This window comes from Lycium barbarum, chromosome 10 (assembly GCF_019175385.1).
Source record: "Lycium barbarum isolate Lr01 chromosome 10, ASM1917538v2, whole genome shotgun sequence".
NCBI lineage: Eukaryota > Viridiplantae > Streptophyta > Magnoliopsida > Solanales > Solanaceae > Lycium > Lycium barbarum.
This window is the reverse complement of record NC_083346.1, coordinates 93,915,535-93,927,150: the sequence shown is the minus strand read 5'-3', so window position 1 is coordinate 93,927,150 and position 11,616 is coordinate 93,915,535. Positions and strand designations below refer to the sequence as shown.

Below are 11,616 nucleotides of genomic sequence, written 5' to 3'. Positions count from 1 at the left end.
TGTCCTCTATTAATAGTCGGGTCAATCATATCCTCATCGTTTTACAATTGAGATATATTTGCTTTTGTAATTTGCAAAATGATTTATTTTTACTTTTTTTCACTAATAGAATCATTAAAAAAAAAAAAAAATCAACATGAAAAAGGTATAATTTGGCTCTTTAGTTTGTGAAATGTTTAGTAATGTGGGCTAATATTGCCCTTTTTCACTAAGGGCTCCATTTTCAACCTTAATTTGAACATTTCGTGCATTTCGCAATAGTGAAAAAGGGCAATATTAGCCTAGTTTATTATACTGAGGACAAAAATAAACATTTTGCAAGTTAGAGGGGCAAATTTGGACCTTCATATGTTTTTTTAATGTCTCCGTTAGTTTTAAAAAGGCAAAAATAAATCATTTGCAAATTACAGGGGCAAATGTGTTCTAATTGTATAACGGTTAAGGTATGACTGGCCCCAATAATTAACGGAGAAAAATTGTGCTACTACACTTAGTCCATGAGCAAATTTGACTATTTAATGAAAGACATACAAATTTGATCCTGAAATAAACGTGATTAATGGTGCTAGACTATCAGTAAATAGAATTACAGGTTTATCAATTATACATGTGTTATGAACTTGCCTATCTGATTTCTAGTGTATAAAAATCTCCGAGATCAAAAGATTATTGACCTTAATCAATTGACAGTATAAAGCTAAAGTGTACATCTATTAGAGAAATATCAAAGGATATGTAAGCATTCAAAATTTTATTAAATTTAAATCCATAAGAAAATCAAGATATATTACTCCAAATAAATATTATGGTTAATATTATTGGATTACTTAAATCTAATTAAGATGAATTTTAAATAAAATTTTATTTTTTGGGCTAGGCTAGTCTATTAAGTTGGGCTTCTACCAAATGAGCCAGTCCATGGGCTGGAGCCCAATGACCTATTAACCTTTGTTGAAGCTAATTTACAAGATGATCTTGGAGATGGTGGTCTTGAATTTTTGGGCCTGCTTGGTCCATGGACAAAACTGTAAATTCAACAACTTTTGATTTTTGATCGTGAAGGTTTGTCCACGGGGCAAATGAGGGTTAAAGTTTAAAACAGCTCCTTTTTAAGGTCATTGGGTGTAATTTCCTACTATATCCCAGACCTAAGCTCAAACTATATAAATGGTTTATATCTCTCATTTAAGAACACCAGAAGTCAGAATACCAGACGTAACAACAAAAAATAAGAGGGAGCTCGTGCATTTCTCTATAAGTTATATCAAAGCATTTTCACACAACTTTCAAATATTCAAAGATCAAGAACAAAGGCAACTCAAATACAAGACATTCAAAATAAAATTACTTGTTCGTGATATAATTACTGTGAGTGGAGGCCAGCGAGGTGTTCACGACAGAGAATTCAATTTCAAATTCATATTCAGATCAAGCTATAGGACAACAACAATAATGTGCTCAATGTAATCCAACATGTGGGTTTGGGGAGAGTAGAGTGTATGCAAGCTTTACCTGTACCTCGTGAGTCGTGGAGGTAGATACTACAACATTGTGTATCTATAGCTACGAAGTACGTTGTAGCTAATTATGAAAATTTTCATGGCTAAACACTTTAGCCATAACTTTTTGTTCCGTAGCATTCGTAGCAAAATGTAGCGTAGCTAAAAGTTAGCTACAAACTTTACATGGTCCGTGGCTAAGGATTAATACTTATTGCTACAGTTTTTTTTGTGTTGTAGCTGTAATGGTAAAAACTTTTGCCACGAAAATATACTTATAGCAAGTGATTTTATTCTTTTGCCACGACAAACAAAATTTGTAGCTATCTTCATATTGTAGCCACAAGGTATTGTGTTGTAGCAAAATATTTAATTTATTTTCCACACAAACTCAAAATTTGTGGCTATTTTTACATTCTAGTCTCGTGGTAATAGTACCCATATTTAGTTACGAATCAAGAAATTCATAGCTATGATTTGAAGTATTTGCCACAATTTTTTTTGTATTGTAGCTAAAAATATATACCTTTAGCCATAATATATATAAAATTTTAACTAAAATGTTTCTTCATTTGCTACGGAAACTGAAATTTTATAGGGCAATTATAAATTTAAAACACACTCAACAATTCCATTATTACTACAAATTAAAGAATTTTCCACAATCATTGCTACTAACAAGAATTTTATAAACGAGTTCATTTTTTTTTTATTCCAAAACACTTTCAAGTTACAGATAATTGTACTTGATAAAAAAAAAAGTTAACTAATAATTGTATTTTTCTATTTCAACATAGTCATAATACACAATTTTTGTGACACCATCTTGTTTGAGTCCAAAGCTGCATAGTCTTCATCTTTCTCTTCTTCCACAGTCTTCAACTGCACGTTAGCTTGATCAACGTCTTGTCTTAGTTTGTCACTTATATGCTCTCATTCCACAAATCTGTCGATTAATAGTGATAAATTATTTTAGCACTAAGAACCAGAAACAATTAAGTATACATAGAAATTCAAGCGAAAAAGAAAGTCTTAGATAATTCTATTACCAAAAAAATTAATAGAGTAAAAAAAAAAAAAAATGCAAAGCAAAAAAAAAATGTATACAAACCCGTATACTTTTTAAACTTGTTAAAAAGATCTTCTCCCCAATATTGTATAGTCGCTTTGTTGTTGCAATCACGAACTATAGCTCCTGCCAGCATTATTACAACTTTAAAATCTTCAAAATCTCACTCACTACTAATAAAAAATAAGGCACGATATTAGTAAATTTTTTGGAATAAGTACAACCTCAAAAACTTGAGTCAAATAGGTGTGAGCCAAAATTTAAAAATCTTAAAATATAAAGATATGAGCATACTTTGAATACAAAAGCGATGGATTCTCTCTTGCTTCTTTTTTTTATCTTTGTCATTGTTCACTTTTCGGGACTTAAACCCATAATTCTCACGAATTAGTGGCCGTTGGGCGATCTAGGGCTTCAATTGATTTGCTTTTATCAAGTGAAAAGAGAAACCAATTGTTGAAGAAGGGTATGAGAAAGTGGGGAAGGGTATGCGGCTGGGGGGATTTAGGTTTTAGAAATTGGGCTTTAATTTGTGTTTCCTTTACCTTTCTTACTATAAAGTAACGGAAGTAGGCAATAAAGAAAATTACCTAATGCAAAGTAATAATGATGAATATATACTTTACTTTAAGTAAACGGAAAAAGTCAACTATTTATATGGGATAAATTATTCTAAAATATGTATTCCTTTAAAATTCTTTATAGTCAGATATTCGAATTTAATTTAATATAATTACAAGTGTATCTAAATTGTATTTGAAACTTAAAAAGAATTATTTAATATAAATTATGATATACTAGTTAGTTTTCTTATAAACTCATAAATGAATCATATTAAATTATTTACTGTTTTGAAATAGATCCTAATAATATCAAAAAAGTGTTATAAAATATCAAATTTTCATTTGTTAGATTCAGTGTATAATTTAATTTATGAAAATTAATAAGATAGTACATGACCATTACAATGTAATTGGTAAAAAATTATAGTTGTTATTAATTAGATACATTCAAACCTCTCTATAATAGCAGTGTTTGTCCGAAATTTCATGGCTGCTATAGTGAGGTGTTGTTATGTATGTATATCGGCATCTGATATTTAGATCTTATTTAGCTGTTATAACCAAAAGCACACAAAAAATTATTTTTCTATATTTTTTATGTTATAAACGTAAACAAAATACTTGTTAAATTTAAAATCTCAATTGATTTTCATATTTCATTAATTAAAAATTGAAAAGACTAATAAATTACTAATAAATCCATAACTAGTTGTACTATACCAATAAAAAAAATTAAAATCTAAGAAACATGTGCATTTAAAATTAGTTGAAAATTTAAACATCTCAAGTTTGAAGTAAGAATTCTACAATTGTAGGTTGTTTCTTAAATTTCAGTCTCTTAGTGATAATCTAATGCTTGAAGTGATTTTAAAAGACTAAACTAACCAGATTACTATGAGATTTTTTTTTTCCTTTTAGGTATTCATAATTGAAATTTACTATGTGCATGACATCAATGATGATTATCATGAATAGTTAAATATTTTATTTTTACACATAATACATTTCTTACAAAATATTATTACGCAATATTTGAGTATGACTATTATAGAGAGATGATTTTACAAAGATTGTACCATTATAATGAATGTCACTGTTGTTGTAGGTAAAATGTTGTTATAGAGAAGTAAAATATAACATGAAAAATCAATTCCAGAGAAAATCTGGTCGTTATAGTGATATATTGTTATAACGAATGACAATTATATAAAGATTTGACTGTATAATTTTCTTAACATTATAATTTTTTTATTGGAACTTGCATCTAATACTTATTTAATAAGAATTATAATACAATTAGTTTTCCTATGGACTTTGATATCAACCATATTAAATTATTAATTTGTGTTTCCTTTACATATTATTATATGTATATTTTTCAACTTTCTTTTACTTCTTTATATACAAATTCTATAATGAAACTATCATATATGGAAAAGAAAATTACCTAGTGAAAATAATGATAAATATTATAGATTTTACTCTAAGTAAATGGAAAATTCAACTATATATATGACATAAATATTATTCTAAAATTTGAATTCCTTTATAGCCTTTTTCATCCTCTATGAAATAGCTGATTTTGTTATATACTCCCCGATTTTAATTTTATTAAATTTTTAATTTAAAGTGTTTAGTTATATTTATGATAATTATTGAAATAGCATTAGATCATAGCATGATTGACTTTTATACTAATTTGAAATGAATATAATTACCGATCAATGTAGATAAATACATGCAAATAATTAAGTCTGCTTTATAGTTAGAGATTCAAATTTAATTAAATATAACTATGAGGTTATCTAAATTGTATTTGAAACTTACAATCATTACTTTATTTAATATGAATTATGATATACTAGTTAATTTTTTTATACACTCATATATTAACCATATTGAATTATTTACTTTTTTGTAAATAAATCTGAATAATATTAAAAAAGTGTTACAAACGATCAAATAATAGTCACAAGAAATACAAGATTACTCATTACATAAATCATATTAAATTTTCATTTGTTAGATTCACTGTATAATGTAATTTATGATAATTAATAAGATAGTGCATGACCATTATAGTGTAATTGGCAAACCATTATTGTTACAATTAGATATAATTTATTGCTTTTCAAAATTATAATTGGACTAACAACTACAATTTATTTAATAAGACTTATAATATAATTAGTTTTACTATTACTTGGATATCAACCGTAATTATTTAAAATTTTATTCTAAAATATGAATTCCTTTGCAGCTTTTTTCGTCATCTATGATATTGTTGATTTTGTTATATACTCCCTTAATTTAAAATTTATGGTTAACTATGATAGTTTATTATCGCCGACACTTTAAATTTGTAGTTATTCATTTTGTCATGACAATTAATTGTAATTATTAAGCAAACTATTTTTCACTTTTATTCTCAAATATAACTTGAAGAAAAAATATTTTTAGCACAAGATTTTGTTTTAGATATTTAAATACGGCTAAAAGATTATTATTGTTACAGTAAATTTTAACTCGTGGTAAAAAATAAGGATTAGCTACGAAAACTTTAGCACAACAATGACCCTGTGGTTATATAATTTCGTGATGACAAACTATTGTAGCTATTAGTAGACTATTGCCACAGATGTTAGTATTCGAAGCAAAAATATTTATTTAACTACAATAGTTTGTTTAAAATAACTTTTTGTGGCTAAAAGGTTACTATTGCTACAATAAATTTCAATTTGTGGCAAAAACTAATGATTAGCTACAAAATTTTATTATAGCAAAAACTTTGTAGCTATATCATTTAACTATTGTCACACTTGTTTATAACTTGAAGCAAAAATATTTATTTAGCTACAACATTTAGTTTCAAATAATTTATTGTGGCTAAAAGGTTACTATTGCTACACTAACTTCTATTGAGTGACAAAAACTTGTGATTCAGCTACAAAACTTTATTGTAGCAATAATTTTGTAGCAATTTAGGTAATTATTGCCACGATTGTTAGCAATTATAGCAAAAAAGAGGAATTAGCCTTGTCAATTTAATTTCGCGGCTAAGAAATTTTACAATTTTGCAGATAGCCATGGAATTTAAATTTTGTGCGATTATTGAATTCATAGCTAAACTTTTGTAGCTATATATGCCTTATGATGTAGTGAGAGAGGTTGTTTCAAATACAAATTCATTAACTCAAAAGCAAGATATTAAGCCCTTGGGTAAACAATTGAAGAGAAGAATAAGAAAAATTATAGAGATTGTAATATTCACTATATGTAAAATTAAAGACTACATTTGTCACTCTATCTTTCATGTATTGATTATTTTCAGGCATGAATTTTGTTATGTCATTTGTATTGATTATCATTGTCATTTATGTAGCACTTCTGAAAATTTTGATTAAGTTTAATACTTTACTATAGAATACATCATTTTATATGCTAAACAATGCTATAGACTAGTACGAGGGCATTAAGATGTGTTATGAAGTATATAATAATATTTGGAATCAATTGGCTCCACAAAAGATCACAAAAAGAGCGACATTTGTGCATATATATATATATATATATATATATATATATATATATATATATATATATATATATTTAATGCAATTTTCCGCCAACCAGTTGTAGGCCTGAGTTGTTGTGTGTGTGTGGGGGGGGGGGGGGGGGGGGGAGGGGGGGGGGGTTGGCATTGACCCCTACCTTGTTTATTCCGAAAAGATTATACAAGAAGGGGGACGTGTTGCCAAAAACCTTCTAAATGAGCAAAAAACCCATATGCAATTACTATACAGCCTGATGCAAACAGCATACTCCAAAATTGCATATGGGGTGGGAAGGCCAGAGAGGCCTTCCCCAAATCAGAAAAAAACTCATGGTGGATCAAAATACAAACCCGAGTATTTACATGTTTTGAATCTAAAGGAGGCTAATTGAAGCAAGTCCATTCTTATAGGTCCTCTAGCATTCTCTGGTAAGTCGTCTTCCCTGATGAAGGCGCTGTTTTCAGAACTGTTTATAGCAGCTGTTTTAGCCAAGATGTTCGCTACGGCATTTGCTTCCCTGAAGCAGTGCTTGACTTCGATATGTTCCTGTTGGATGATGTTTCGGGCTTCTTCTATGGATTCCTAAGTCTCCAAGGTGGGGTAGCCTGTCCTTTGAGCATATTCACTATCACTAGTGTGTCCATTTCTAGTATAAGACGAGGCTGCTGCTGCTGTTCTTTATACCATTTGATACCATGAATTGCAGCTTGCAATTCGTAGGAATTTTTAGTTGAGAATTCGATGTGTTTAGCAAAAGCTATGATCATTCTTCCATTTCCCTTTTTAACAATTCCCCCAATGCCAGATGCTCTGATTCCTTCCATCGTACTTCCATCTGTGTTTAGCTTCCAACTGTTCCCTTCTGGTCTGTCCCAATATACCATTGTGCTGGTAATTCTTTCCCGGTAGTTTTCAGCTTTTTGACAGATTGTTTTCCAGTCCCAATTGTTGTCCATTTTGTTGAATCTTTTAGAGATAGAAGCATGCACATTGAACAAGATTAAGTTAGACATTCTATTTATAGTGGTTGTTTTGTTACTATACCTTTTGTCACATCTTGCTCTCCATAGTTGCCATAGAATGTAACATGGGGTGATAAGAAGAATATGCTTGTGAACTTGATTCTTTGGCTGAATTCTCCACCAGAAGTCAAGTGCTCCATGGACAGAATTGCTTTGCTGATGAATGCCTAGTGGTCTTGCCATTTTTTTTCCAAAGAGTCTCTGCAAAAGGACTCGTTGCAAATACATGATCCACCTTCTCAGGAATTTGCTCCTTGCAGCAAGTGCAATTAGAATCAGTTTGGATGCCAAGATTAATTATTCTGTCATCAAGAGGCAGAATTTTTCTTATTAATCTCCACATAAAAAAGTAAATTTTGAAGGGAATTCCTTTGGCCCAAAACATTTTGGCTAAAGGATCAACTTCCTGTTTTTGTCTGATGATCTGCTAGGCTGAAGAGCATGAGAAATTACCATTGGTGCTTGGTGTCCATATGCAAGTATCTGCTATCTCGTTGTCTCCTATCCCAGTATTAGTGACTTCCTGGATCATCTCATTTGGTAGAATTCTGCTTAGAGAAGCAGTGTTCCATTAGTTGTTGTTAATAAAGTTCTGAACAGTAATGCTTCCTGGTTTTCTTTCTAACCACACTCTAGGAGCCACAAGACCTTGAGTTGTCCAATTATCCCACTAGAATAAGGTGTTTCCTTTGTTGATCTCCCATTGGATGTTGTGCTCGGCTTGGGGTCTAATTTTCAACAGACTTCTCCAGATGTTTGAATTGTTAGGGCTAATGACCTTTGATACCATATTGGCTCTAGGGCAATATTTGGCTTTGATGAACTGGGACCAAAGATTGTCCATGGTTCTCAACCTCCACCATCTCTTCATTGTAAAGGTCTTGCAAATATCTTTTAATCTTTTGAAACCCAATCCTTTTTCTTCAGTAGGATAGTAGAGCTTTTTCCAATTAGACCAATGGTATTTATTCTTATCTTCCTTTTGACCCCAAAAGAAGTTGCAAAAGTACATCTCAATTTGCTTAAGGGTTGTGATAGGAGGTTCAAGAGCCGCAAACAAGTGTAGAGTCTGAGATTGAACGACATGCTTAATGATTAAAGCCTTGCCCCCTGCACTCAGGAGATTTGTTTTCCATCCTCCAGTTTTGTTAATGACTTTGGTAGTCAAATCAGTGAAGATGTCGATCCTCTTCCTTCCAGTATAAATGGGACAACCCAAGTAATTGAAAGGGAAGTTGGAGTGCTTGTATCCTATCCATTTCTTGAGTCTTTTGGTGGTTCTGGGATTAAGGGAAGAATGGGTAATGTAGCAGCTTTTTTCAATGTTAATCTCTTGACCTGAAGCCTCATGATACTTCTTTAAAATCTTCATTATAAGCTTGATAGAATGTTTCTTAACAGAGGAGAAAAATAATAAGGTCATCCGCATAGCATAAATGGTTCACTTGTGGACCATTTTTTTTTCATGAAAAAACCAGTGAAATCCTCCTTTGAGTTAAGATTGTTTAAAGCTTTGGAAAGAGCCTATGCAGTAAGGATGAATATAGAAGGTGAGAGGGGATCACCTTGCTTTAGGCCTCTGGTGGCATTGAAGAAACCATACCTGATCCCATTTACAATAATTGAGTACCAGTTGTTTGAGACTAGGCTGTAAATGATTTTAATGAATTGTTCTCTGAATCCCATCTTCGTGAGAGCACAAGCCAAAAAACCCCACGAGACTTTATCATAAGCCTTGGACATGTCCAATTTGAACACCACATTTCCACCTTCCGAGCCTTTTTTAATAGCTGAATAATTTCTTGAGTCAGTAGAATATTCTCTGTAATAAGCCTGCCCTTTATGAACCCAGATTGATGCTCAGAGATGATATTTGGGAGCATAGGAGACAATATTATAGCTAGTATTTTAGACAGGATCTTGTTGGTAAAGTTGCAAAGGCTAATTGGTTTGAGCTCACTGAAATTCTTTGGAGATTTTAATTTAGGGATTAGCACTAGACAGGCATGAGTAAATTACTTAGTCAAGTTGGCCCCTATAAAGAAAGATTTGACATATTCAACAATGTCAACCTTTATAGTGTCCCATGAATGTTGAAAAAATGCCCATTGAACCCATCCAGCCCTGCAGAGCTGTTGGGATCCATAGAGAAAACAGCTTCCTTGATTTCTTCCTCAGAAGGGATTTGCTGAAGCATTTCATTATCCTGGTCAGTGACCATTGTATCAAGGTGATAAATTATCCCCATGTTGTTGCTGCCCACAGGTTGTGTAAAAATATTATTGAAATGAGCCACTGCTTCTTGAGCTATATCTTCAGTGTTCTCCAACCATATTCCTTGAGCATTTTTTATTCTCATGATTTGTGCTCTTCTTCTCCTGCCCTTAATGACACTGTAGAAATATTTTGAATTGGTATCTCCTTCCTCTACCCATTTTAATCTAGCTTTTTGTCTCAGTATAAAGTTCTGAGGTTTAAGCCACTTTATATACTCGGCTTGGGCCTTATGCATTTCTAGCATGTTAGCATCAGTTTCATTCTCTTCATACTCAACTTCCATGTTCTTGACTTTCTCTTCCTTATCTTTAACAGTAGCAAATACATCACTAATGCCCTCTCTAGACCATTTACTAAGAGCTTTAGCCAAGTTCTTGAGTTTGTTTTGTAATCTCCACATAGGATTTCCCTGTACCTGCTGATCCCAAACTTCTTTAATTATATCAGCATAGCGTTCTTGTTCTGACTAGAAATTCAGATACCTGAAGTATCTGATGATGTTAGGAGCTTCAGAGCTGCTTTGTAGGAGCAGAATGTTGTGATCCGAGCCTGTTTTGGGTAAGTGATCTATTCTTGTTTGTGGAAACTTGTCAAATCATTCATCATTAGTAATGACTCTGTCAAGCCTTTTACTAATCCTCCATCTTCTCCTTCTCCCATTACTGCATGTAAATTTATTGCCAGTGAATATAGTATCCGTTAGGTCGCACTCCTATATGCAGTCCATGAAATCTAGACTTTTAGCTAAAGTGTGTGGTCGACCACCTTTGTTTTTGTCAGCATCCAGGATATCATTGAAGTCTCCGCAAACAGCCCAAGGACCACTAATAGAATTGTGCACATTCTTTAGGCTCCTCCAGAGTTTTCTTCTCCTGTTGGCATTAGTACTTGCATAGATTGCACTCAACCAGCAAGGATCAGTATCTCCAGTGATTTTAACTTTGAAAGTCATTTGTTGTTTGTGGTGAGAAATAAGGTCATAACTGATAGCATCATCCCAGAAGCACCATATTCTACTGTTGATATTTGAAATAGCATTATCTAAGCCTATAATTGCTCTGAATTCTTCTATTTGAGTGGAAAGTAGGAAAGGCTTCTGAAGAGCTATAAAATTTATTTTATGAAGCTTAACAAGTCTAAGTAACCTATCAAATTCCCCTTTTGATCTCATCTCCCTAATATTCCATATGATTGCTCTAATCATTAGGATTTTTTGGGGTTTGAGCTTTTCCTTTTGGTGTTGCTTTCAAGAAGTCCCGCCTGATTCATCTCAGCTTGACCACCTTTCTTCTTTTGTTTTTTCTGTTTTATCCCCCTAGGGGATAATCCCTGCCCTTTGATGATTTTAGTAACCTCCTTGTCTATTGTGTATCCAGGGTCATTTAAAGTTGTAATCACCCCTTGTTGTCTGACCAAAGCTGCTACCACTTCTTCTTTTTTGTTTTTGTCAATCTCTTCCACTGATTCCTCCACCATGCTATCCAACTCAAGATCATTTTCTTGAGCCTAGTTCTTCTGTTTAAGTTTTAAAGGGCCTAGGTCTATGATTAGTTGACCACTCAGCTCTTTCATAGTTTCCTCATTGTAAGTTTGTATCCTTCCATATGATTCTGGTTCCTCCAATTGTTCTGG

General features: G+C 32.0%; 1 protein-coding gene and 1 long non-coding RNA gene across 3 annotated transcripts; both read right to left on the bottom strand.

Annotated features, from left to right (window-relative positions):
* Nucleotides 1-2,205: 2,205 nt before the first annotated feature.
* On the bottom strand, nt 2,206-3,102 carry LOC132615771 (uncharacterized). Of its 2 annotated transcripts, none has more exons than XR_009572826.1 (3): nt 2,863-3,102; nt 2,611-2,694; nt 2,206-2,445 (listed from the first exon to the last, which is right to left on the bottom strand). It is a non-coding gene; the product is annotated as an uncharacterized LOC132615771 (long non-coding RNA). The 2 variants fall into 2 exon arrangements; XR_009572825.1 differs by having other exon boundaries at nt 2,619-2,694.
* A 5,275-nt stretch (nt 3,103-8,377) lies between these two features.
* Nucleotides 8,378-9,079, bottom strand: LOC132613136 (uncharacterized). The gene has a single exon (XM_060327184.1). It carries the CDS (start codon nt 9,077-9,079, stop codon nt 8,378-8,380), a length of 702 nt encoding a protein of 233 aa, XP_060183167.1.
* Between the last annotated feature and the right edge of the window lie 2,537 nt (nt 9,080-11,616).